The 26,869-nt window shown below is 44.6% G+C and overlaps 1 protein-coding gene across 1 annotated transcript in view; it reads left to right on the top strand.

Moving 5' to 3' along the window:
- LOC147730776 (uncharacterized) overlaps positions 1 to 26,869 on the top strand; it is a 113,725-nt gene that overhangs the window by 38,282 nt on the left and 48,574 nt on the right. Inside the window, exons 3-4 of the mRNA XM_086954113.1 lie at positions 16,483 to 16,539; positions 23,592 to 23,648. Coding sequence (XP_086810239.1) covers positions 16,483 to 16,539; positions 23,592 to 23,648 — 114 coding nt within the window. The remainder of the gene's footprint in view (positions 1 to 16,482; positions 16,540 to 23,591; positions 23,649 to 26,869) is intronic.

Raw genomic sequence — 26,869 nt, 5'->3', positions numbered from 1 at the left:
CCTTCGTGGAATCAAATACTTCATTGGGCATGAAGCAATTATTTCAAGGGCCGACACATAGAGCAGGACACACAATAGATGTAGTGTGTTCCAATCTCACCTCGATTCAGGTAGAGTACCCCATCCCGCAGGCCTGGTCAGATCATTATTATATTCAACTGACCATCCCAACGCCTAAGTCAGAACAGGTAGCCAGAAGCAAGACCACCGAGCCGCCAGGACGTAAATGTCATCTGCTTTCTGACAATCCCAGTTTATTAACAATTGCACAAAATAAGATACCTATTCTAACAGGTGATCCAGTAGAAGACTCTCACCGCTTCCATAACTGGACGAGGACCGTAAGTGTGCAATTAAGTCCCTAAAAGCCTTTCAACAGAAAGGGCCATAGGAAAGTACATAATGACCCTTGGTTTACAAATGAGCTACCGCAGCAAGATCTGTTCTGAAAACAACTAGAACGGAAGCGGAGAAGGAGTTATGAGGCAGCAAATTTACAAATCTTCAAAACATATAGGAAACTATATCATCTGGCCAGTAAAACAGCCAAAAAAGAGTACTTCTGCAGCAGAATAGCCATGGCTAAACAAAATCAAAAATAGATCTTTGAAATTGTAAAATCGCTTATTGATCCTAAAGCACTGCATACAGAAATCCCACCCTCTCAGATGCTCTGCGACTACATTGCAACATTTTCTGAAGAAAATATCAAAAACATACAATTGGATTTTGAACTTTCAAATGTTCCTGAACTTACCAGTGAACATGAGCAAGATCACAGACAGGAGAAGCCAGTCTTTCAAACATTTCAAACTGTCACTCTAGGTCAGACACATGATGCCATCCTGGCCTGCAAGTCAGGCTCTCCACTGGATGCTTGGCCTCCAACTATATTACACCAGATCATTAATGTAGTGAACCCTGTGGTTAATGACATTGTGAACTCCTCCCTATCCTCTGGGATAGTGCCGGATGAATGTAAATTTGCTATTGTAAACCCTATGAAGAAAAAATTCAATATCGACTCCACTAATCTTTCCAATTATAGTCCCATATCCCTTTTGCCGGTCCTAGGGAAGATTACCGAGTGAATGGTTCACAAGGAACTTTCCAGGTTTGCGGAAACACCACAGATTTTGCATCCCCGTCAATCTGGCTACCGTTCAACGCATTCGACCGAATCTGCACTGTTGGAAACATCGGATACCTTGAAATTTCTCATAGACAGTGGCAAGAAGGCAGTACTGATTCTTTTAGATCTATCTGCCGCGTTTGATACTATCTCCCATAACATCTTGCTAACCAGACTCAAATCTTGCGGCTAACCCAATATGGCTTTAGCATGGATTACATCGTTCCTGTCCAACCGTGGGCAAGTTATCTCCCTGGGCACTTTTCTCTCCTCATAGCGGACCATCACAACGGGTGTCCCTCAGGGTGGATCACTTAGCCCCCTGCTCTTCAATATTAAAATGGCACAGCTTATTGATCTTATTTCATCGAACGGAATCGAAACAACCTCCTATGCTGACGACACCCAGCTGATCCTGACTCTTGAAAAAACTCTACAGAGGCAGAGGAACATTTCAAATCCTGTCTCACTGCGGTCATCAAATGGATGAAAAAAAACCATCTCCATTGTAATACGGATAAAATAGAAATCCTATTAATTGGGAAAAATAACCCCTTCCAACCCACAAATTGGTGGCCCACAGAAGCAGCATCCCCTCCACCTTCTGTGGAAGTGGCAAAAAACCTGGAGGTATGGTTTGACGCCTCTCTCTCATTCAAACCCCACGCATTAAAGGTGACGGGTACTTGTTTCGGCCTAATCAGGACCTTGAGAAAATTCTTTGCTTTTCTGCCGCTCGAGGCCAGGAAAAAGGTGGCAGTGGCCTTAATAATTTCTCGTTTAGACTACTGCAATAGCCTCTTAGTAGGGGTCAATAAATCTACCCTGAAGAAACTGCAGGTGGTTCAACACGCAGCAGCAAGACTGGTATTGATACTCCCTCGCAGGGCGTCAGCATCAGCTGCTCTGAAAAGTCTTCATTGGCTCCCGCTCCACAAAATAATCTTATTCAAACTTCTCCTTACAGTCTTCTGAGCTGTGCACCGATTAGGCCCAGTTTACCTTTCTGCAAGATTTAGGCCTTACACAACAAGGAGAACACTTAGATCTACCTCCTCTAACCTCCCTAAAATATGCGGGAAATGAGATTTTGATCTTTTATCTGATCGCCTAGATACCTATCTCATTTTTCCCTTTTTGGATCGATTATTGACTGTCATTGAGTAAAAGGCAAACCCACATAGGTTAAATCAACCCCATAAACTGACGCAACTCTAAAGAACCACTTACAACTGTAAAAGTTTAAAGGTTTATTATAAAACCAAGATCAATTGCAAGTACAAACACCTCAATATAAGGTTCAACAGGTATACAGGTACAAGAAGGAACATGAATTCCCTAAAAAACCTCAATCTACTGAAGAAAACAATCAAAACTAATTCTAAAATCAATAAGTTGAATATCATTGACACAAGGTGGATCTGAAGCGTCATTTACAGAAGGGAAATGAAACAGGTTAAACTGTCCCTACTCTATACTAGATGACATCCCTACTCAGCAAGTTCTTTACCTAAAAAGGTGTCAGCCGTTTGACTTCCGAAGAAGCGCAAACTCTCTTAGTCTCAGATGGAAACCTATATCGCATAGCAGTACCCTTTCTGCCTACCCATCCGCTCTCTAAGGGTCCTCAAGCCATCTGCTCTGCCTTCCCCCCGGGGTGCTGTCCCTAATACAAAATCACAGTATGGGTGGAACGCCCCTTTGAGACGCCCACCACGTACACATTTCACGTGGTCCTGCTTCTGGTTTTTTCCATAGTTTCGTTTCTTTGAATCGTCTGTTAAGTTGACCTTGCTTCCCAGGCGCCGTCTCCATCGTGCTGGTACCCCCATGACATTCCGGTCAACTCCTCCGGACCCGAGCCTATCTCCTCAAACAGAGCTCTATTCATTACATTTGTGATTGGTACCCCCCTCGCACCTGGAAACAGACACTTCGAAACAGGGCCCCAAATTCCAAGCTTCCCTTATCTCACTAGGCCGTAAAACTTCGACCAGCATTGGCAATTTAATTTAACGAGACTTTTGACTCTTGACTCGCACGTGCAGATCAAAGCTATCCCCCTATCTCTCCAAGCCCACTAAATTATATGCAGTGGACTGCACTTTGTGAACTCTTACTTCTTTAGCTTAAAATAACATGTTAACACACCACTCTAAAATCCTACAGTACACTTCTATAAAAATATTGCTTTTAACACACATATATATAAGTAAGCAAATCATTGAATAATATCGAATCCACGCTACATGAAAGATACAATGGTATAATTGCGTTCTTATACAATGCCATGTGGTCTGCACGTTTCTTCATTGTACATTTCATCTCTTTCTTCGTTTAGTAACTGCATACATGAATTCTGTTTAGCACGTTCTAATGTTCCTAAGCATTTTCACACATTTCTACATTAGCCCACTATGTATACGAGCTTTGCTAATTCTAATAAACACTCTAGAGTAAATACAGATACATTTTCTCACTCCTTAAGTTACATAGGCCAACGTTACGCCACAGGCTTGTAAATATGATGCAGATATACGTTTTATTCAAATTGCGCTCTCTCAGTTCCCCCCTTTGATGACCTCTAGGGGTCATCACTAACACCTCAATTTGAATATTTACACAGAACTGGTTGCAAGGCTCCCCCTTTTTATCGTTTCTAGAGCTCTCAAGCTTCTATATTGATGATCTTGCAAAGCAGCTAATCTCCTTTCTTGCTCTCTCATAGACCTTTGCAACCGGTTTGATCTATACCATTTGTACAGTTTCACTAAACCCCACAATATGATTATGCAAATCAGTATTATGAAGATAGGCTTCAGGATATACCAAACAAAACTTTTCCCGAGATTGGCAAACCAACCTCCAACTTTACCCATTCCATGACCTACTTTTTCCCAAACATTTACCTTTGTCAAATCTTCAATTTCTTGATGTATCTTAGTAATATTCTGTATAACCTTCTCAAGAGGTTTTGAATTGTCTGGAATGTAAGTGCAACATTCCTGGACCTTCAAAGCCTTACTGACTCCGCCTTCTTTTGCTAGCAAAACGTCTAAAGCAAGACGGTTCTGAAGAACCATTGCCCCAATCGATTGCATCTCTCCTTCCACTAGCATCAATGACCTTGCAGTACTGGCAGACAATCTATCTACAACTGTAGCTAATCTCCTGATCTTGACATCATTAAGTATCAACCCTAAAAGAGGAAACATGGCTCCAAATACATCTCCAACCACTTCAGCATCTCCTACATCTCTTTTCCCTCTTGCCGAAGCCTTTCCCTCTATGATCTCTAAATCCTTTGCATGGTATATTTTGGGGAAGACAATTGCCAAATAACATGAACCATACCAATTGTCAGGCAATTTTACATAGGCATTTCTTCCACATACAAAATATACATTAGGAATCACCTGCATCCCTTTCATGAAATCTTTCGTATAATATTCTAACCGAAAGGCATGTTCACAACTAACTTCACCTACAAATACACTCTCATAGTACGTTTTGCTTCGGGTCAGACATAACTTTCCTTTCTCTGTTCGATCCAACGCTATTGGACCATTACTACCCTTCCTTTTGTGTGCCTTTTCCTCTTCGGTCCAATCTGTTTTCCATTGTCCTGACATTTTCAAAATCTTCTGCCTCCTGTAACGGTCATCAACTTGTCCAATAAACTTTTTCTCAATCTCTGACACCTTACAAGTTAGATTATTTCGGCGTGCATATGAAGTATCTAATGTGTCCCAAGGAAGAAAGAATTTTGCTAATCTATCTTCCTTCTTGTAATAGTCCCACTTATTCATTTGCTTATAATTCGGGACTTCGGGCAGTACCGAATCATAATTTGAAAAGTAGTACTCAAACCCCTCTCGACCATAAAATATACTGAGCAATAAACTACATGTTATCCCGTATGTCAATGGAAGATGATGATACCTGATGCCTTCATCAACGGAAGCCGGCAATTGCATGCAGACATAACAATCTTTGGCCTCCATGGCATCAATATACTCGTACAATAATTTGGCATATGCGTTTGTCCTAAAATTTCCCTGCGACTCATCTATGTGTAACCTACGGGCTTCATCTGCCAGTAACGCCTTTTCACGTATCATATTGCTCTCCTCTTTCTTTCCAGCAAGAGCAGGTTTCAAAGTCGTTACAGGCTTTACATCTGTTGTCTCAATTACACTTGCATGTCCCACCATGTATGATACGGTAACTACTATGATTATGATTATGAGAGAAATTACTACTGCTATAAGTGTGCCTATTATGCATTTGGCTCTACGGGTCGGACTGCCGGTCTCCATTTTATCAGACAGCGTAGCTTTTTCTTTTCAAGAACAAAGTCCTTTCGTGGTCTTCACTTGGCTCACATTGATTTCTCAGCCTGTGAAGCACTCTTAACCAACAAAGTCTCTTTTCAACAAAGTCTTATTTTCTCTGCATCAGACAGCCCTAACCCTTCTCCGTCCTCTAAATGAAATCCCTAATTTTCTTCTTCTTTCCACTAGGCACTAGGTTATCTTCCTTCTATCTGGTTTGATTACAAAGTTCTTTAAGTATCTACAATAATTCTGGTGCCAGCAGCTCTAATAGCATATTCCAACAATTCTAAGCGAAGAATTTTCTCCTCGTGCTCTGGTACTGGATGACCCAAGGTTGGGAATTCTAATCGATTCAGCACCAGGTCCTTGATCCGACTTAGGTACAGGGGAACGGGGAGTGTGAATGTCAGTAACCCTTCAGTTTCGATTCCAGGTGTCAACAGCCGTACTTCCACCGTTACAATTGGATCGAGATTGGTCACCTGCACTTCCCTCACCCTCCCGGATCTCTGTCCCCAAGACATCTGTTGCTAGGTAGGTCCACTCAGGGGTGGCGTATCTTCTGCAGGGCACACGTACCCTCCTTGATCTTCTCGGACTCTCGGAGCCTGAGTCCGCTGCACCTTCGTCTAGATCTGAGTCTTCAGAAATCGGGACAAGGGTTCTTTCTGGATTTGCTCTCAGGCTTGACCTTCTCCTTTTTTCCGGCCAGCTAGCTTCTCCACTCCTTGTCCTCCTGCTCCTTGTTCTTGCACTCGTCTCTTGACCACTTACAGCTTGGTCAGGGTCTGACTCGAACTCCCAGCTGCTTTCTCCTTCTGAGGCGGCTTCAGTCTCACTGGTATATTGACCATCCTCAGCCTGGTCAGACACGCTCTCAGCCTCTTCTGGCACCTCTACAGCTTGACTTGTCCCCTCTATGGCTTCTCCGCTTTCAGCTGGATTTTCATCCGAGAGAGGAGCTGTTTCTTCCAGAGGTGCTGGAACTCTTCGGGTGTGTGAGGCGTGGATCCAGTTGGGCAAGCCTCCACACTTTACTGCCGTGTTCGTGACCAATATGACTTGGAATGGTCCACGCCAGCGCACGTCTAGACAGTTCTTCCTGACGTGTTTCTTCACCAGGACCCAGTCCCCCGGACACAGGTCATGGCACAGGTCCTGAGCTGATGGAACCTCTGCAGCCTGCACCTGAAGGGACACAGAATGAATGGCGTCAGATAGTCCCTTGCAATAGTCCAGGATCAAATCATCTGTGATGTTCAACAGTGCTGCAGTTGGAACTGATGGCAGTCTCATAGCCCTCCCCATTAGCACCTCATGTGGGGAAAGACCTGTCCTTCTATCCGGTGTGCTACGTATACTCATAAGGACGAGTGGAAGTGCATCAGGCCAGCTCAAGGATGTCGAGGAACAAACTTTGGCAAGTCGGGATTTAATGGTGCTGTTGATTTGCTCTACAATCCCCGAAGCTTCTGGTCGATAGCTACAGTGGAGCTTCTGGTCTATACTTAGGGCTGAACACAGCATTTTTACTATTTCGCTGTGTTCCTCTATCCGATTCCAAAGAGGCCGGCACCCGGAATCGTGGTATCAGTTCTCTAAGCAATAGCTTTGCTACTGTAAGTGTGTCGCACCTACGTGTGGGGTAAGCCTCAACCCATCTGGAGAATATACAGACAATCACTAGGACGTATCTGAGGCGATTGCACTTGGGCATTTCAATAAAATCTAGTTGCATTCTATTGAATGGCCCTCCAGACCTCCCTATGTGACTCAATGTGACTGGTGTTCTCTTTCCTACATTCAGTTGCTGACAGATCACACAACGCTGACATACTGCTTCTGCCGCTACTCTAAACTTCGGGTTGTACCACGTTTGTCTGAATACCCTCACCATGGCATCTCTACCTATGTGTGCTGGCCCATGCAATCTCCTTGCCATAGGACTAACGAGTTCGTTGGGTAACACTGCCCTCCCATCTGCAGAGATCCAAAAATCCATCTCACTCTTGGTACAACCTGCTGTCTCCCATGCCTTTTTCTCAAAATCAGGTGCATTCTCTTGGATACATTTCAATTCATCCCACATGTCTACAGTTTCTAGCAACATAGTCAATTCAGTCCTTTCCTGTATTCCCCCCACTTCTACCTCCGTGAGAGAATACCCCTGTTCCGCACAGTAACGTGCGACTTCATCAGCATACCTATTGCCTTGCGACACAAAGTCAGTATTTTTTGTGTGCGCGGCACATTTAACAACTGCAATAGCTGCTGCACCTTGTAGTGCTTCTAACAACAATCTCACAAACTCTCCATTCCTAATAGGAGAACCTGAAGAGGTCATGTAACCTCTCTGAGACCATAACTGCCCATAGTCATGAACTACCCCGAAACCATACTGGCTATCGGTGTAAATGGTGACTCAAATTTTATTGCCTGCCAAACAGGCACGGGTCAAAGCAACGATTTCGGCTACCTGAGCGGAATGTACTCCTTCCAGGCAGGCGGCTTCCACAACTCCGGTAATGGTACAAACCGCATATGCTGCTCTCAGCTGACCAATATCGTCTCTTACACATGAACCATCAACAAAGAATATTTCATCAGGGTCGGTCAATGGCTCATCTACGATATCTGGTCTTGGTTTGGTGCATAGTTCAGTCACATCAAGGCAGTCATGATCTGTACATATCTCATCATCAACATCATTTGGAAGTGGCATTAAAGTGGCAGGATTCAAAACAGAGCATCTCTTGAGAGTCACGTTCTCGGCAGCCAAAATGACCTGCTCATAGCTCGTGAGCCTGCTGTTTGTCAGATGCTGTGTCTTGGTCCTGGTCATCAACAGTTCAACAGAATGCGGCACATACACCACTAACTGGTGTCCCATCACAACATTCTCACATCTTTCAATGCTGATACCCGTTGCAGCAACGGATTTGAGACATCCGGGCAACGCTGCGGCTACTGGATCTAAGGTAGCCGAGAAGTATGCAACTGGTCTACGGGCATTTCCGTGTATCTGGGCCAAAACTGACAAAGCATAACCTTCCCTTTCACAACAGTAAAGTAAGAATGGTTTTTCGTAATCAGGCATTCCCAAAGCCGGGGCACGACACAAGTCCTCCCTCAGTTGCAAAAACGCCATCAAACAATCTTTGTCCCATGGTACCGGATCGCTCACCCCCTTGTGCGTCAGTTTTTGTAAAGGTTTTGCCTTCAGTGAAAAGTTGGCTATCCACTGCCGGCAATAACCGACCATTCCTAGGAACATCCTGACTTCTCTTTGTGTAGTGGGCGCACTCATTTTCATGATCGCCTCTATCCTGTCTGGAGACACCTTCCGTTTTCCCTTTTCAATCCTGTGGCCCAAGTACTGCACTTCTGTCAAACAATACTGCAGTTTACTTGGAGACACCTTGTGTCCGTTCTCGGCCAAGTGATTCAGTAAGGTGATTGTGTCTATTTTGCAAGCTTCCTCAGTTTCTGACGCCACAAGTAGGTCGTCTATGTACTGGACCAGAACCGAGTTCATGGGCAGTACTAGACTTTCAAGATTTTTCTTTAGTAGCTGGTTAAAAATCGATGGGCTTTCTGTATACCCCTGGGGAATACGACACCATGTTAAAACGCGATTTTTCAGCTTAAAAGCGAAAAGATATTGGCTTTCCTCATCTAAGGGGATTGAAAAGAAGGCCTGGCACAGGTCTATCACGGTGAACCATTCAGCTTGGAATGGTATCTGAAACAGTATCACTGATGGATTCGGTACCACTGGACAACATGAAACAACTATATTATTAATCTTTCGAAGATCTTGCACTATTCTGTATTTCCCACTAGGCTTCTGCAAGCCCATAATCGGGGAGTTACATGGACTTCCCACGATCTCCTTCAGTATTCCCTGTTTAATCATAGATTCGATCACAGGCTTTATTCCTGCAATCGTCTCCGGGGTCAACTTGTATTGGGGTGTTCTTGGATATTCGGCATTCGGTTTTACCATGATCTTTACTGGCTCTACCCCTTTGATCAGTCCTATTTCTTCTCCAGTGAAATCCCACACCTCAGGTGACACCGCACCTCTCAAGTCCCATGGAAGCTCCTCCACCGTTAAGGTAGGGTATAGCTCCACGCATACCTGTGAGTTTGCAACCTTAAAATCAGCATCATCATCGTTAGTTTGCACTTCTACTCCTTGAGGTGTGCAATATATTGTACAATTTAGTTTGCATAACAGATCTCTTCCCAACAGACACACAGGACTGGAATCACAAATCACAAACTGGTGCTCATCACTGTATTTCCCTATTTTCACCGACACTGGTTCTGTCAGAGGATTCGTCATTCTCCTATTTGCGACTCCTACCACCTGGATCGTCTCTCCCGACATTGGCAGACCTGGGACCACCGCCGATCTTAGAGTGGATCGAGTGGCCCCTGTATCCACTAGAAAGGTCGTAGGACACCCTGCCACTTCAGCCTCCACGTATGGTCCCCTCTGGTCTACCTCTAAGGCTGCCCCTAAGATACAGTCTTCCTCTCTATTCACTCGTTGTCCCGTAAGGGGATCAACGTAGTAGCATTCCTCTCCTCCTACGAACAGTGGCAGTTGTCTTTAGGTTTTCCCTCCATTTCCAATACGAGGCGGTTGAGGGAACTGAGCTCGAGGAGTCTGAGTCCCCCCTTTGATAAACTTTCCCTTTGGTATCGCTGTTCCCTTCACCAGACTGTTCTGAACATCGTCCTCCTCCGGTTCTAATTCCCCCGTCTCGACATTATAGGGACACTCGCGTTTCCAATGTCCCACCTCGTTACACTGGTGGCACCTCGTCGTCTTTTTTAGTGTCGCGATATCTACCCTAGGTCTCTGTTTTTCCTCATCGTCTTTACTTTGACTATTCTGCTTTTTCCCTAGAGTTCCGGTTCCCTGTTGTCGCTGTCCACCCTTTCCAGCTGACTGCATCTGTACCAACATCAGCTTCTCCTTAAGTTTCTTTGCTTTCGAGTCTATTTCATCGCTGCAGTACCTTGCATACCTCAGGATTTCATCTAAGGGTTTGTTTTGCCAACAAATCAAATGCTGTTGGATCATTAAGCTGATGTCAGGTCTCAACCCCAGAACGAACTTCGACACAAACTGTCCTATGTCTTTAGGATCCATTACATCCAACCCACTGTACTGTTTGAAAGCCCTCAGTAATCTCTCATAATACTCGTGGACAGTCTCTTTAGGTTCCTGAGTAGTTCGATCTATTTTAACCCAGTCTATGTCCTGCAATGGCACCTTCTCTTTCAACCACGCCATTACCCTCTCATACTTCTCCATGACTTTCTCTGATGGCCCATTCGTCAGGGCATCCCTATCCGGTTCACAAATGGGCCATTCAACACTGAGCTTACATGCCGTCCACAAATCCCCTGGTACTACAATGTCAAACAGGGTGTTCAAATCGACCCACAGCACTTTAGAGATCTTCATGAACCTCTCTACCTGTTTGTACCACTCTACGGGATTCTCCCTTAGCTTAGGGAAGGAATTGGTAAATGCCGCTAGATCCCCCCTACTCCAGGGCACATGCACGTAGTTTCCATTCGCGATTTCTCACAAAGGGAAAGCTTCCATCCGCGGTGGCCCTCCCTCTGGGGACATTCCAATTGTACTCCTTCTGACGGTTCCCCTTTTGGACCATCTTTCCTCCCATTTATCCAAGTCCCTCCACGTTCTTATACCCAGGATCAGTTCCTTTATGTGTATTTTCAACCCAATCGTCCTTCGTTCATCTAGGTCCTGATCCGTGCAATTCAGCCTATGGTTACCCTGTAAGGCTTTTGTTCTTGATAAGTCTATCATATACCTGGTTGCCAACTCAGATAATTTTTCATGTACTGACCTTGCCTTCCGAGTAACATCCTTTGCCATAAACAGTACCTCATCTTGCTCGTAAAGGTCAATCCTTTCCATTGGCAGTGTGCCGTCTATTATTTCATCTAGATCTGATTTTAGACTGGTTACATCGAGTCTTTTTGCCTTTACCTCAGCTCTCAGTATCTCACCCCTAGGTGGTCCGTTCACATCCCTCTCGTCCCAACTCCGAGTCCTACGTCTAGGCACAGGTGAGCTATGAGGAGTCCTCCTTGATTCCCTTTGTTCCCACCTTTCTAAATCCCAAGCCTTTCCATCTTCCCTAGGTGTATGGTGAAACAATGTCCTATTTCCCACCACTCCGTTCTGACTCTTCGGCTCTGACTCTCTAGACGCAAGATAGGATCCCCCGTTACGTTCTAGATCACCGCAAGTCGCTTGCTGTCTGGTGTCACTCAGTAAACGATAAGGTCCCTCACAGCTCTCCATGTTTCCGCGATCCCGTCCGTGATCACCGGACACATGTTGAGACCCTTCGTGACTCCCCATACTCCCGCGACCCCAATGTTGCACATTTTCGCCTGGTGCATGGTGAGTGCATCTGTAACTATTTCGGTACTCCTGTGTTCTTCGTTCTCCCTCACTAAGGATGGGGCGAGGCACCCCCCCCATCCTGCATTCTTGTCTTCACACATCTGTCTATTGCCACTGATGATATGGCAAGTATCTCTTCTACTTTCTTGACTCCCTCCCTCCCACTCCGGACTGCTTTCGCCAGCTCCGCAGTGAGAGAGGATCCTGTTATCTTGGCCTCTCCATTCGGCTTCCGTTTCTATTCTTTTATTCTGAGTCTCTACAGCAGCATCCCATTCTTTCAAGTACTCCCTTAACTCCTTAAAGGATTTCGGTTTTGGTCCCCTCAGATCCATCTGTCCATTCTGACCCCCTTGCTCTATTAAGGGATCCGTTTCTGTATCCAATGGGGTACTCCGACCCCTTGGTCCTAGCAACTGCCTTTGGGAATTAATCGTATTGTTCCTACTTTCCATCTCTGCTCTTTCCCTGTCCCAACATGCCTGTTCCTCCTCCTGTGCTCTCTCTGGGTTGTAGATGGACACTACAGGGCCTATGGTAACAGGTACTTGTAGAGTGTCCGGCAGTTGATACGACCTTGCACACTCCGTTTCCGGCACCTTCTGTACCACAAACCTTCCGACTACTCTCTGTACTGGACTAGGTTGAGGTATCTCCTCGCCTTTCTTAGGTTCCCAATCTGTTATGGGGAGCGGTCTATATTCCCCCTTCCCAGCCCCGTCCCCCTGCTGGAGTTCGGGACGTTCTGCTTCTCTGTTGTACGGAGGTGGTCTGTCTGATAATAGCCTATCTATCAGACTATCATCCGTCTCGCTCTCCTCATCCTCGTCTGGAGGTTTCCTTTCTCCTGTGACCTCTAGCACTGGGTACAGCTTGTCTGCGTCTATTCTCTGTACTCTCCACTTTTTAGCCTCATCATCCCATTTAGCATCCTGTACTGCTCTTACCGATCGTCTCACTCTTTCCTGGCGCCTGTTCAGGCTCCGGTCGTACGCCGCCCTGAACCATGCATTGAGGGCTTCGAACTGTGTTGGCCTGGGTAGAGGTCTCGTTGCGAGCATTACCGCTTTCAGTTGATTCAATGCTTCTAACCTAAACGTCCCGTATCTCGGGAACGTCAGTTCCTCGTTTCCCTCTGTTAACTTGCTCCACTCGGAGATCCACAGTATCGGGTGTAACCCAACATTCACAGCCATATAATAAGCTGGTGTGCCCTCCGGTGGGGCCTCTTCCCCCGCATATGAGTTCCCTCTGTCTCTCTTAAAGATCGCCCTTAGACATTTAAAACACTTCATTTTCAAGACTGTACGATTTCCTTAATTCCCTTCCTTATTTACTTCCCGATGGCGAACCACCAATCCCTGCGCGGCTCTCGCTGTTCAACCTATCCTAGCACGGTTCTCGCTGACCAGCCTATCCCAGCACGGCTCTACACCAACCAGCCTATCCAAGTGCGGCTCGCTCTGACGTCACTCGTCCCCTTTGCAGCAGTTCCCCTCCTTTCTCAGCTCGTCTCCCGGTCATGCATGCGTCCCATTCATACACCGAAAAATGACTACTTCCGCCCAAGCGATCACTTTTCTTGACTGTACGTCCACAGTCTAACTGTAATTGTCACCTCAACTGACGAAACGTCTTTCACAACGTTCAGACGATCGCCTTAACTGATAGGTTGCTTACACACAGTAAATGTCCGACCAGCGTCCGTTACTCATACACTCACTCTTACGTTCCCCCTATCACGGTCCTACCGGCGATCAATGGTACCTCATGACCCCCTTCACAACGGTAGACAATTACTCTGGATGTCCGATACACCCGAACCACTCAAGCCCTTCTCTGGACTTAAGATTTTCACCGGTTGCGCGCGCTCACAACCGTCTCACAATCACGCTACAGGCATTCAACTCCGCTTGACATTACAACACAGGTACAACACAAAACACCGCAATCTGGCAACGCATGACCCTTATACTCACTCTCGACCGACTCTGCTGCTTTTTCTCTCTCGCACCGTCAGCACCTTCTTCGGCAAGTAGCTCTTCTTCTGGTCGTCGATGACTAGGGGCCTTGGGGTAATCTAGACCTAACCTAGGTCGCCTTCCTCAAGAAGCCAACCATCTTTCTCTGCTACCAACTGCGGGAAATGAGATTTTGATCTTTTATCTGATCGCCTAGATACCTATCTCATTTGTCCCTTTTTGGATCGATTATTGACTGTCATTGAGTAAAAGGCAAACCCACATAGGTTAAATCAACCCCATAAACTGACGCAACTCTAAAGAACCACTTACAACTGTAAAAGTTTAAAGGTTTATTATAAAACCAAGATCAATTGCAAGTACAAACACCTCAATATAAGGTTCAACAGGTATACAGGTACAAGAAGGAACATGAATTCCCTAAAAAACCTCAATCTACTGAAGAAAACAATCAAAACTAATTCTAAAATCAATAAGTTGAATATCATTGACACAAGGTGGATCTGAAGCGTCATTTACAGAAGGTAAATGAAACAGGTTAAACTGTCCCTACTCTATACTAGATGACATCCCTACTCAGCAAGTTCTTTACCTAAAAAGGTGTCAGCCGTTTGACTTCCGAAGAAGCGCAAACTCTCTTAGTCTCAGATGGAAACCTATATCGCATAGCAGTACCCTTTCTGCCTACCCATCTGCTCTCTAAGAGTCCTCAAGCCATCTGCTCTGCCTTCCCCCCGGGGTGCTGTCCCTAATACAAAATCACAGTATGGGTGGAACGCCCCTTTGAGACGCCCACCACGTACACATTTCACGTGGTCCTGCTTCTGGTTTTTTCCATAGTTTCGTTTCTTTGAATCGTCTGTTAAGTTGACCTTGCTTCCCAGGCGCCGTCTCCATCGTGCTGGTACCCCCATGACATTCCGGTCAACTCCTCCGGACCTGAGCCTATCTCCTCAAACAGAGCTCTATTCATTACATTTGTGATTGGTACCCCCCTCGCACCTGGAAACAGACACTTCGAAACAGGGCCCCAAATTCCAAGCTTCCCTTATCTCACTAGGCCGTAAAACTTCGACCAGCATTGGCAATTTAATTTAACGAGACTTTTGACTCTTGGCTCGCACGTGCAGATCAAAACTATCCCCCTATCTCTCCAAGCCCACTAAATTATATGCAGTGGACTGCACTTTGTGAACTCTTACTTCTTTAGCTTAAAATAACATGTTAACACACCACTCTAAAATCCTACAGTACACTTCTATAAAAATATTGCTTTTAACGCACATATATATAAGTAAGCAAATCATTGAATAATATCGAATCCACGCTACATGAAAGATACAATGGTATAATTGCGTTCTTATACAATGCCATGTGGTCTGCACGTTTCTTCATTGTACATTTCATCTCTTTCTTCGTTTAGTAACTGCATACATGAATTCTGTTTAGTACGTTCTAATGTTCCTAAGCATTTTCACACATTTCTACATTAGCCCACTATGTATACGAGCTTTGCTAATTCTAATAAACACTCTAGAGTAAATACAGATACATTTTCTCACTCCTTAAGTTACATAGGGCAACGTTACGCCACAGGCTTGTAAATATGATGCAGATATACGTTTTATTCAAATTGCGCTCTCCTAAATACCTGACTTCAAACTTAAAACAAGGGGAGGGAAGTCGGCGACTCTGTTAGGGGCAAAGGTCTGGAATCTCATGCCTTGTATGTTAAGATCAATAGATTCAGAAGAACAGTTCAGAAAGGCACTAAAAACATGGTTGTATGGAACAGCTGAACAATCACGTCTCGCACTTATTTAGTGCCTAATCAACATCTGCTGTAGCACGTTATCTGGTAGCGCCAGGAGGCTACCTTGGGAGCACCAGTGTGCGCTCTATAAAAGTTTAATTTAATTTCATTTAATTCAGTATCAATCTTTACTCGAAATGGAGCAGCCTTATTTATGGAGTACGTTCTTCTCACTTCTGGCTTCCAAGAGCTATCTGTCAACTTAGATATAGTGAATCATCAAATCTTGCTGGACATCCTGAAGGATATGCCATGGCACGAGGGGAAGACTGACCTCTCAGAGGCTTTTCCTTCCATCTGTCTAACCTTCAAGCAGCGTTCTGCAAGGCCTTTTCCTCTACATTCAAAATGCACGCACATAGGGGGAGGAGTCTACAATGTTCATCCTTTTTCACTTTGCCAAAATAATTTTCATGTCAAAGTCCCGGATACCGTTGATTGACAGAGAAAACCAAAAGTTTCAGTTATGGGCTCATACAATGTGCATTTTAATTATGGCGAACATCATCTCTGTGTCTTCTTCAAGGAGGTAGAACTGTGGATGCAGCATGACAAGGTTAATTTCTGTTAAAGTAGGAAGCAAATCATTTTTCTCCAATCTCCCTCATTTTAAACCAGTCTTGCTCTGTTGATACAGTCTCATTATACGTTGAAAAATATATTACTGTGGCAGACAAGGAGCATATAGTAAATAAACATCTAGCTCTGAGCGATTAGATTAACAGCCTTGTCCAAAGTATCTGTCTTCATATTTCTAGGTTAATGATAACGAATGTCTGACCAAGCTGCACGCAGGTGAAGATTCTGACATTAGGGTAAGAGCGGGGCCAAACATGCTGCAATCTTCACTGGGTTGAATTAAGTACCATCTGAAATTTAAAAGCCTTTGTAAAGCCAACCACTTCACAAAACACGTCCTCCGTATCCCTGTGACAAGGTAACACCACTTTAGAACTAGTTGATATGATCTTCATAAACATTCAGTTATATTTTATTCCTTCATGGCATGCAAACATTCCTTTGGTTCCCTATGAGTATAGAATTGTCGCAGCTTCTCAGCATGAGCTGCTGAAACCACATCCCTCATAGCAAAATAGAAATGTTGGCAGGTATGCAGGAGTTCTTTCTCACCGTCTGCAGCAATAAATGGCTGCTCCTCCCAAGCGCGGCATAGTCTCTGGGGCTGGCTCCTGCTGGCGTGTGCTACAAAAATAGATCTGGGTTTTGACCACCCTCAGGCTCTTCGCAGGGAATCTATATAGTAGGCCACCGATATAAGCATTAAAATGAATGGGGTTGGAGCAGAAGTGACATCACACACATCTTTGATCCCAGATGACCTTTCATGATTGACTCCTAATGGCACTCTAAGACGTCCAGAAACCTCCCATCTACTAGTGAAGAGTTGTTGAATGAGTTGAAGCTTCAAAAAGTGAAGAGTGCTTTTAGAGGCCAATTTGCTTCTGTTCCTGATGCTGCCTTTGTAACCCATGGCCACCTGTAACTGACTTGAGGAATCACATTGGTCTGTAATCTCGCGCAGCTCACTATCAAGGGCACTCAGTGCAATGTCAACAGACTGATGGAAACACAAATATGCTGAATGAACAGGCTAGAGAAGAGATAAATACAGGTCAAGTAATAGGAGCACAATTGTGTGACAGCCACAGGGAACAGAGAAATATAGTCACACTAGTGTTAATACATAAAAATGTATAGCCACTAGTAGCACACCTATACATATACAATCTCTAGGGGACATGTACACACACTTTATACACACTGACACAAAACCACAAATACCCGTGAATAGTTGAATGTCCTATAATGTATTGGAGCCACTAGTAATTGCACCGAGATGTTATAGAGCATATAGAGCATGGCTATGCGCAAAGATTTTCCAAGGGGCCGAACATTATGCTCTGTGGCATGCCTGAGGGCTTTATCGTTACCAGCAGGGTGTGGGTAGGGGTGGTGTAACATGAGGTATAGCATATGCATATGCATAGTGTGGACAACAAACTGAGCTTTCATGTGGCTTTGTCTCCCACCCACGCTCTAACCTCATGTGCCAAGAATTAAAGACTAAGGGCCAGATGTAGGTAAATGGCATTTACTGATTCGTAAATACCGAATTTTACCGATTCGACATTTACGAATCGGTAAATGCCATGTAGGTAAATATTCGGTAACATTTACCGAATCGTTAAGATTCGGTAATTACCGAATCAGTATTTACCGATTCGGTAATTGCCATTGATTCCTATGGGCCTGGGGTAAATACCGATTCGGTAAAATTACCGAATTGTCAAGGGGGACAGGGTGTCACTTTGACACCCTGTTGCACCCCTGATTCTGGCTTGTGTTCCATGTGACACACATACATGCCCTTAGGGCATGTGTGTGTGCCACATGGCACAGGTATACATGCACATATGTGCATGTACACTGGAATTCGTTATTTACCACGAAATATTATTTTGTGGTAAATAACGAATTCTTAAGGGCCTGTGGCACTATTTTCAGTGCCATCTACATCTAGATTTACTGATTCGGTAAATTTACCAATTCTGTATTTTACAGAATCGGTAAATTTAACGATTCAGTAAATTTACAGATTCAGTATTTTACAGAATCGGTAAATTTACAGATTCAGTAAATTTACAGAATCGGTAATATTCAGGCCCCCTACACCTCAAACTCCAAATACCGGTTGGTAACGGCCAAAATCGGCCGTTACCGACCGGTATTTGGCCACCTACATCTGGCCCTATGTATTGACTTTTGGTGTAAAACTTAAGAAGGAAAGAGATAGCCATCAAGGGCCATATGTATCAAGCAAATTCACATTCGCAAAGGCCGAAATTCGCAGAATTTTGTCCTTTGCGAATGCAAATTTGGTAAATGGTATGTATGTAGCAAAATGTGGTGCAAAACAAGGAATCGCAAAATTAGCGATTCCTTATTTTGCAATTGCATTTAAGGAATCGCAAATTTTGCGATTCCTTAAATGCAATGTATGAAGCAAAAAAAATGTGCAAAATGTCCATAAGGAATCGGAAATTACCACCAACTTCTAGTTGGTGGTAAGTTGCGAATTCCATGTAAAATGCACATTTTTGCATTTTTAAAAGTGCCATGTGCACCCATGCATATTTCAGGGGTGCAACAGGGTTTCCTTTGGACACCCCTGCACCCTTGAAATTATTCTCAATTTGCGATTCGCAAATTGCGAATCGCAAATTGAGAATAACTTCCCATTCATTCCTATGGGCCTCCTGGCCCATAGGTAAGAATGGGAAAGTATTCCTTAATTGCGATTCGCAATTTGCTAATCGCAATTAAGGAATTTTAAGAAATCGCAAAAAAAAATCGATTTTGTACATACATACCTATTTGCGATTCTCAAATAGCGATTTCTTAAAAATCGCTATTTGAGAATCGCAAAACTGGTTGATGATACATACGGCCCCTAGTGGCTTAATTGCACAATGTGAAACCAGAAAGCCTGGAATCAATTCCGGCTTTCCCACTTTACTAAATTCATTGATCATAGTTAATTATTTTATTTCACTGTCTCCTTTTTCTTTATCACCAAATATGAGAGTGCTTTGAATACATGAGTTCAGGATGTGTGCTGTACAAAACCGTGTCTTGTTTTTCATTTTATAAACTATATTGTCACTCCAATTATAATAAGAAACTAGACCACACAGTTGGGTGCACCTGACAAATGACACCTCTTGATTCACTAATCGAATTGTTGGGAGGAGGGGGGCCTGAATGTTTCTAAATTCATGATTAAAAATTATTTCTTCTAATGAATGCCTTTCAATGGAGAAATGGCATGAACAATGCGGGCAGAGCTACGTGTACCATTTCAGCGAGTGGTTAAGAAATATGTGTGGTTAAGGCAATACATGGTCTAGATGCTGAGGTGGGCGGGCCCAGTATTAGGAAGGATTGAGAGAGGAGTGGACTGGTAAGTGGGGCTGTAGCTGAGTTTCGGGGGTGGGATAGTTTTTTAAGGGTTGCTGGTAGTTGTTAGGATTCAGGGTTGCCTTCAGGGCTGGGGGGCGTGTTTGTTGTTAGGACTGGGGGTCAGGGTTGCTTTCAGTGCTGAAAGTGGTCAAGGTTGTTTTTAGGCCTTGGGTGGGTTAGGATAATTTCACGGGCTCAGACGAGTCAGAGACGTTTTTAGGGCTCTGGTTGGGTTTGTTTTTAGATTCTGTGTGGGGTTGGGTATTTTTTAGGGCTTGGGGAGAGGCAGGGTCGATGTTAGGGCTAAGGGCAGATGGCATAGGGTGTGATCTTTACCACACATCCCTATACCACTCATGCCTGTACCAAGATATTGCGTGGAAAAGGCATGCATGGTAAAAGAATGCGTTCAGACGCATTCGTAGTATGGGCAGCAAAGTAGAGCCACACGTGGTTTAGCCATGCGTGCCTCTGTCTTACTACCCTTTCAATGCAGTGATATAATCTTATGTAGGTGAAACGCTACTGTTAATAAAATCCACATTTTTTAATTCTATAGAGAGTTTCCCATATTTTTGCATGTTTAGAGCTAAATGACTTTAAAAATGAAGGTGTTCCTGAAGATAAATTGTGCAGGAAGCCTTTTTTTTTAATTCTTTACTTTTAATTTATTTTAAGCAGAAATAAATGCTTGCCCAGCTTCCTGAAGGGTTGGAAAGGAGGTTGTGACCATGCAATACTTCACACATTTTGTTGTATGTTTTATGTTGTAGTAAATACATTGATGTCAGCTAAGTATCTATTTGTAGATTTGTGACAGTCAAGAGGGAGTCCTTGTCAGCTGCAAAAAAGTCTGTAAAGATGGTCTAGATTTCCAATATCAATCAATGATTGAAGCCAAACCTAAGTTTTGGATTATCAAAATTATGTCAACAAATAATACATCTTCAGAACTTTTTTACACTGTCAGTGGTTAACTATTGCCTCATTCTAGTGACAGGGCTAGCTCATGTCTTAACACCGAATACAAAACAAAATGGTTGAACTTTCCAATTCCAAACACTCTACTATAAGACAGTATTAAGGTCATTGCTCTCAATAGAGGAACTAGGATACATAGACTCAGACAACCTCTCTCCAGGAACCCACTGATATCATAAAACGCAATGTTACACAAATGACAATGGAAGAAGTCATTTAATTGCTGATAACAGTTAAGTCCCTGGGCTACTCTTGCTTTTGGACTGCTCCTGTGCTGCTGCTGCTTTGCCACCGACCACAGTAAATTAATCCTTCCAGGAAGGCAGTGTTCTCACATAATTGAAAAGTGGATCAATGTACCGCTTCCTAAAATAGCCAAATGAAAACCCAAAAAACCTTTTAATATGAAATTGCAGAACTATCTTGATGAGCATAATCATTTGAAAACCTAAAATCAATCGGGCCCTAATATTTACTTTGTCTCCGTATTGCTTTAGGCATTTTAATATATCGCCACATTGCACAGGTAAAAATTCTACCGCATCGAATTTCTTTATCATTGAGGCACTATAAGGGGCATTTATAGAACCATTTCTCACCTTGTAAATACTTTTGCCTTTTGCGTCTGCTCCCCGGTCCACCGCAGCTTCTGCTGTTTGTGTGGAGGGAGTCTCAACGCTATACTTTCCCTCACTTCCGCCTGGCTAGTGACGGGCACCATCATTGAGGGGAAACGGTCTAGTCTTTCCTCAAGACCTCTGGTTTCACACTTAAAAGCAGGAAATGGCGCTGACGCTTCTGCGCCCGTCCGCGTCCGGAACGCGTCCAGCGCCAGCCATGCTGCAGGTTTGAAAATAAATAAAGTATGTACATTACACTTTCTTAAACAGCTGAACACAAAAAAACCTTGCGGACATCTTCTGGAGGCAGATAAAATCAGGGACCCTGTTGCCTGCTGGAAATGCCAAGCACAGATACCAACGGTTGCATTTAATCATAACAGGATAAAACATAAAGGAGGTATTTGCCAAACTGCACTGATTATTGCACGCTCCTTTGTGAAACATGTGTCCAACATCAGAGAGCTAATCATACATAACAAGTTAGACTTTCTATGAATTACGGAAACTTGGTTAACAGAGGACTGCAATCCGCATATTGTAGCAGACCTGCCCCCCAACTTTGCCATCTGTAGGAAAGACCAGGAGAATGGTAGGTGGGGGAAGTGGCCATTATCCATAGAGATACGCTCCAATGGAAAACGTTTAGCCTTCATGAACTCAAGGGAGAAGAAAGTCTGGGTTTCTGCTGTACCATTAACGGAGCATCCTCATTCTTGGGAATACTTGTTTACCATCCCCCAGGCAATAGCAACACCTTACTGGACACACTAGGGGACACTCTTAGTCAAACCCTCTTTAGATATTCTAATTGTACCTTGTTAGGAGATATTAACCAACATCTTGAATGTAGTAATAACCTGGGTGCAATTACCTTCCTGGAATCAACTACTTGATTAGGCATGAAACTTCTGTGGAAGTGGCAAAAAACCTGGGGGTATGGTTTGGAGCCTCTCTCTCTCATTTAAACCCCACGCATTAAAGGTGGCGGATACTTGTTTCGGCCTAATCAGGGCCTTGAGAAAATGATTTGCCTTTCTGCCGCTCGAGGCCAGGAAAACGGTGGCAGTGGCCTTAATACTTTCTTGTTTAGACTACTGCAATAGCCTCCTAGTAGGGGTCAACAAATCTACCCTGAAGAAACTGCAGGTGGTTCAACATGCAGCAGCCAGACTGGTATTGAAACTCCCTCGCAGGGCGTCAGCATCCGCTGCTCTGAAAAGCCTTCATTGGCTCCCGCTCCACACAAGAATCTTATTTAAATTTCTCCTTACAATCTTCAGAGCTGTGTACCAATTAAGCCCAGTTTAACTTTCTGCAAGATTTAGGCCTTACACGACAAGGAGGACACTTAGATCTACCTCCTCTAACCTCCTTAAAATACATGACTTCAAACTTAAAACAAGGGGAGGGAAGTCGGCGACTGTGTTAGGGGCCAAGGCCTGGAATCTCATGCCTCGTATGTTAAGATCAATAGATATGGAAGAACAGTTCAGAAAGGCACTAAAAACATGGTTGTATGGAACAGCTGACCAATCATGTCTTGCACTTATTTAGTGCCTAATCAATATCTGCTGTAGCACGTTATCTGGTAGTGCCAGGAGGCCCCCTTGGGAGCGACAGTTTGCGCTCTATAAAAGTTTAATTTAATTTCATTCAGTATCAATCTTTACCCAAAATGGGACAGCCTCATTTATGGACTACGTTCTTCTCACTTCTGGTTTTGCAAGAGCTATCTGTGAACTTAGATATAGTGAATCATCAAATCTTGCTGGACATCCTGAAGGATATGCCATGGCACGAGGGGAAGACTGACCTCTCAGAGGCTTTTCCTTCCATCTGTCTAACCTTCAAGTAGCGTTCTGCTCTACATTCAAAATGCACGCACAAAGGGGGAGGAGTCTTCAATGTTTATCTTTTTTTCAGCTTGTCAAAATAATATTCATGTCAAATCCCGGATAGCTTTGATTGACAGATAAAACCAAAAGTTCCAGTTATGAGCTCATACAATGTGCATTTTTATTAGGGCGAACATCATCTGTGTCTTCTTCAAAGAGGTAGAACTGTGGATGCAGCATTGCACGGTTCATTTCAGTTAAAGTAGGAAGCAAATCATTTTCTCTAATCTTCCTAATTTTAAACTAGTCTTGCCCTGTTGATAAAGTCTCATTATACGTTGAAAAGTATATTACTGTGGCAGACAAGGAGCATATAGTAAATAAACATGTAGCTATGAGAGATTAGATTAACAGCCTTGTACAAATTATCTGTTTTTATATTTCTAGTATAACGATAACGAATGTCTGACCAAGCTGCACGCAGGTGAAGATTCTGACATTAGGGTAAGAGCAGGGCCAAACATGCTGCAATCTTCACTGGGTTGAATGAAATGACCATCAGAATTTTAAAAAGCCTTTGTAAAGCTAACTACTTCACAAAACACATCCTCCATACCCCTGTGACAAGGTAACACCACTTTAGAACTCTTACATCTTCTAATAAAGGTCCATTGATGCCTGATGTGCACTAATGAGCAAATTCAAGTGGAGAAACTCGGAAATCATAGCCACTCCTCCTAACGTTCCTGCTGAAAGCTGGAGAAGTACTGGCTTTGTGAACAAATACCGGCCAACTACGCAGCCCACAAGAATGCCACCCGCAGACACCATCACCTCATCAGATCCGCCAAAAGGGGCTCCTTCAAAGACCGCCTAGACGACAACACACACAACAGCAAAGAGCTCTTCAACATTGTGAAGGAACTATCAACCCCAGCTCCAACACCACCTTCACAAGATCTGTGCGACTCGCTGGCCACCTTCTTCTACCGCAAGATCGTAGACATCCACGACAGCTTCAACACATCAACCACCCCGACAACCACCGAGACCTCCACCTCCACGACTGCCATCCGCACCAACCACCTGCTCGCCTGGACCAACATCACCGATGACGACACTCTCAAGACCATCAACACCATCCACTCCAGATCTCTGTCAGACCCATCCCCTCACCACATCGTCAAAAAAGCCAGCACAGCCATTGCACCCCATCTCCGAAAAGTCATCAACATCTCCTTTGAGACAGCAACCTTCCTGGAGAGCTGGAAGCACGCTGAAATCAACGCCTTACTCAAAAAACCCAAGGCGGACGCGAAGGATCTCAAGAATTTCCGGACCATCTCCCTGCTCCCGTTCCCGGCGAAGGTCATCGAGAAGACTGCCAACAAACAACTAACCCGCTACCTCGAGGAGAACAGCATCCTGGACTCCTCCCAATCCGGGTTCCGCAGCAACCACAGCAACGAAACTACCCTCATCGCCGCCATCACTGACATCAGGACCCTGCTAGACAACTGAGAAACAGCGGCCCTCATCCTTCTGGACCTGTCAGCCGCCTTCGATACGGTCTGCCACCATACACTATGAACACGCCTCCACGACGCCGGGATCCATGAGAAGGTCCTGGACTGGACCACCTCCTTCCTCACCAGCAGAACACAGAGCGTCGGCCTTACCCCCTTCCGGTCCGAAGTCACCGAAATCTACTGCGGCGTACCCCAGGGCTCATCCCTCAGCCCAACGCTGTTCGACATCTACATTGCACCACTTGTCCATGTCGCCCGATGGGCACAACTTCAACATGATCTTCTATGCCGACGACACCAAGCTAATCCTCTACCTCACCAGAGACTCCACATCACCACTAAAACCAACCTCCGTGAAGGAATGAATGCCGAATTGCTGAACAGCCGACCGAAGCTGAACTCAGACTAGACAGCGGTCCTCATCCTCGGTTCCACCCCCTCGGCTCGGAATGACTCCTGGTGGCTGACCGCACTGGGAACATCCCCAACACCCACAGACAACGCATGCAACCTAGGGGTCATCCTCGCCTCCACCCTCTCCATGACTCAATGCTATCTCATCCTCCTTCTTCAACATCCTCCGCATGCTTCGCAGGATCTACAAGTGGATCCCCACCAAAACGAGAAGAACGGTCACCCAGGCCCTCGTCAGCAGCAGACTGGACTACAGAAACGCCCTCTACGCAGGAGCCTCGGCCAAACTCCTGAGACGGCTGCAACTCATCCAGAACGCCTCTAAACGCCTGATCCTCAACATCCCTCACCACAGCCACATCACACCCTACCTGAGAGACCTGCACTGGCTCCCCTTCAACAAGAGGATAACCTTCAAACTCCTCACCCACGCACACAAGGCACTCCACAACACTGGACAAGCTTACCTCAACAGACGACTCAGCTTCTGCACCTCGACCCGCCAGCTCCTCTCCGCCGACCTCGTCCTCTCCACAGTCCTCCGCATCCGAAGAGCAACCCCCGGCGGCAGATCATTCTCCCACCTTGCCGCCAAGACCTGGAATACTCTCCCCACCCACCTGCAGCAGACCCAAAACCTGCTGACCTTCAGAAAACTCCTCAAGGCCTGGCTTTTCGAGCAGTAGCAGCATTCCCCACCCCCCAGCGCCTTGAGACCCTCATGGGTGAGTAGTGCGCTTTACAAATCTTATGATTGATTGATTAATTGATTGATTAGCTGCTTTCTATCTGGAAAGCTCCTATCAGAGATTTTACTCCACATTAATATAATTATGTCTTAGACTTTGTGCATTGAAATATTATGCTTCCTGGATCAACACGTATGCAGCTATCAAACCAATATTCAAACACTTGGAGATTGTAAACAGATGTAGAATTGCAATCATTAATCATTAATGAAGTATGTTTAATCACATAGACTTCTCTTTACTTCTCTCATAAACACATAACCACTTCTGGACATTTATCATTCAGACTATAAACAGATCTTTTGCAGTTTACAATCTTGCAATTAGAGCTCTTGATTTCATCAAATTTTTTTTTGTCACATCCCCATATCGATTTTTCCTTACTTATTTTTTGCTCATCATCAACTTGTAACTAGTATATTTTCACATCTATTTAAAAGAGACTTGAGTATTCACTTTTCAAATTCAATACAAAAATGGGAACCTCAAGAGGACGATATTTAACGGGGTCCAGTGTACATGTCCAGTCAACCATATATCACAAAGGTACAAAGTTCCCCGGGGCGTAATAACAATGTGTGTGTCTAAGGGAGGAGAGCAAAGGCAGGGAACAAGTGTTCCCTTATTGGAACTAGAAGACATCACACATACAGTTAATTAGATGTCATGCTTCATCATTGGTCTCCTGCTCCTCGTCAGACTGGCGCTGCAATGTCCGACGGGCGCCGAAGAGGCGCTCTTTGTTGGAGTTCTTTTGTTCCAGCCAATGGTTGAGTGCATGTGAGGGGTCTGGTGAAAGTGTAGTCATGAAGGTGGGGTCATTTAAAATTAGGTGCGTCAGTCCACAAATACTTTTATTCGCGTGGCTGGCTCTCTAGGTTAAAAGGGTGGGAGGGGAGATAGGGACTGTAAGGGGCACAGTGGGCTGCCTGCTGTTCCGCTGTGTGCGTGAGCGTTTTACCGGTCCCCCTGGGCCCCGGTCCACCGCGGCTTGACAGTGCCGATTGTAGTGGAGGGCCAGGTCGGGCGCCAT

The sequence above is a fragment of the Lissotriton vulgaris genome, chromosome 2_1 (assembly GCF_964263255.1).
Source record: "Lissotriton vulgaris chromosome 2_1, aLisVul1.2, whole genome shotgun sequence".
NCBI lineage: Eukaryota > Metazoa > Chordata > Amphibia > Caudata > Salamandridae > Lissotriton > Lissotriton vulgaris.
This window is presented reverse-complemented; position numbering and strand designations above follow the sequence as displayed.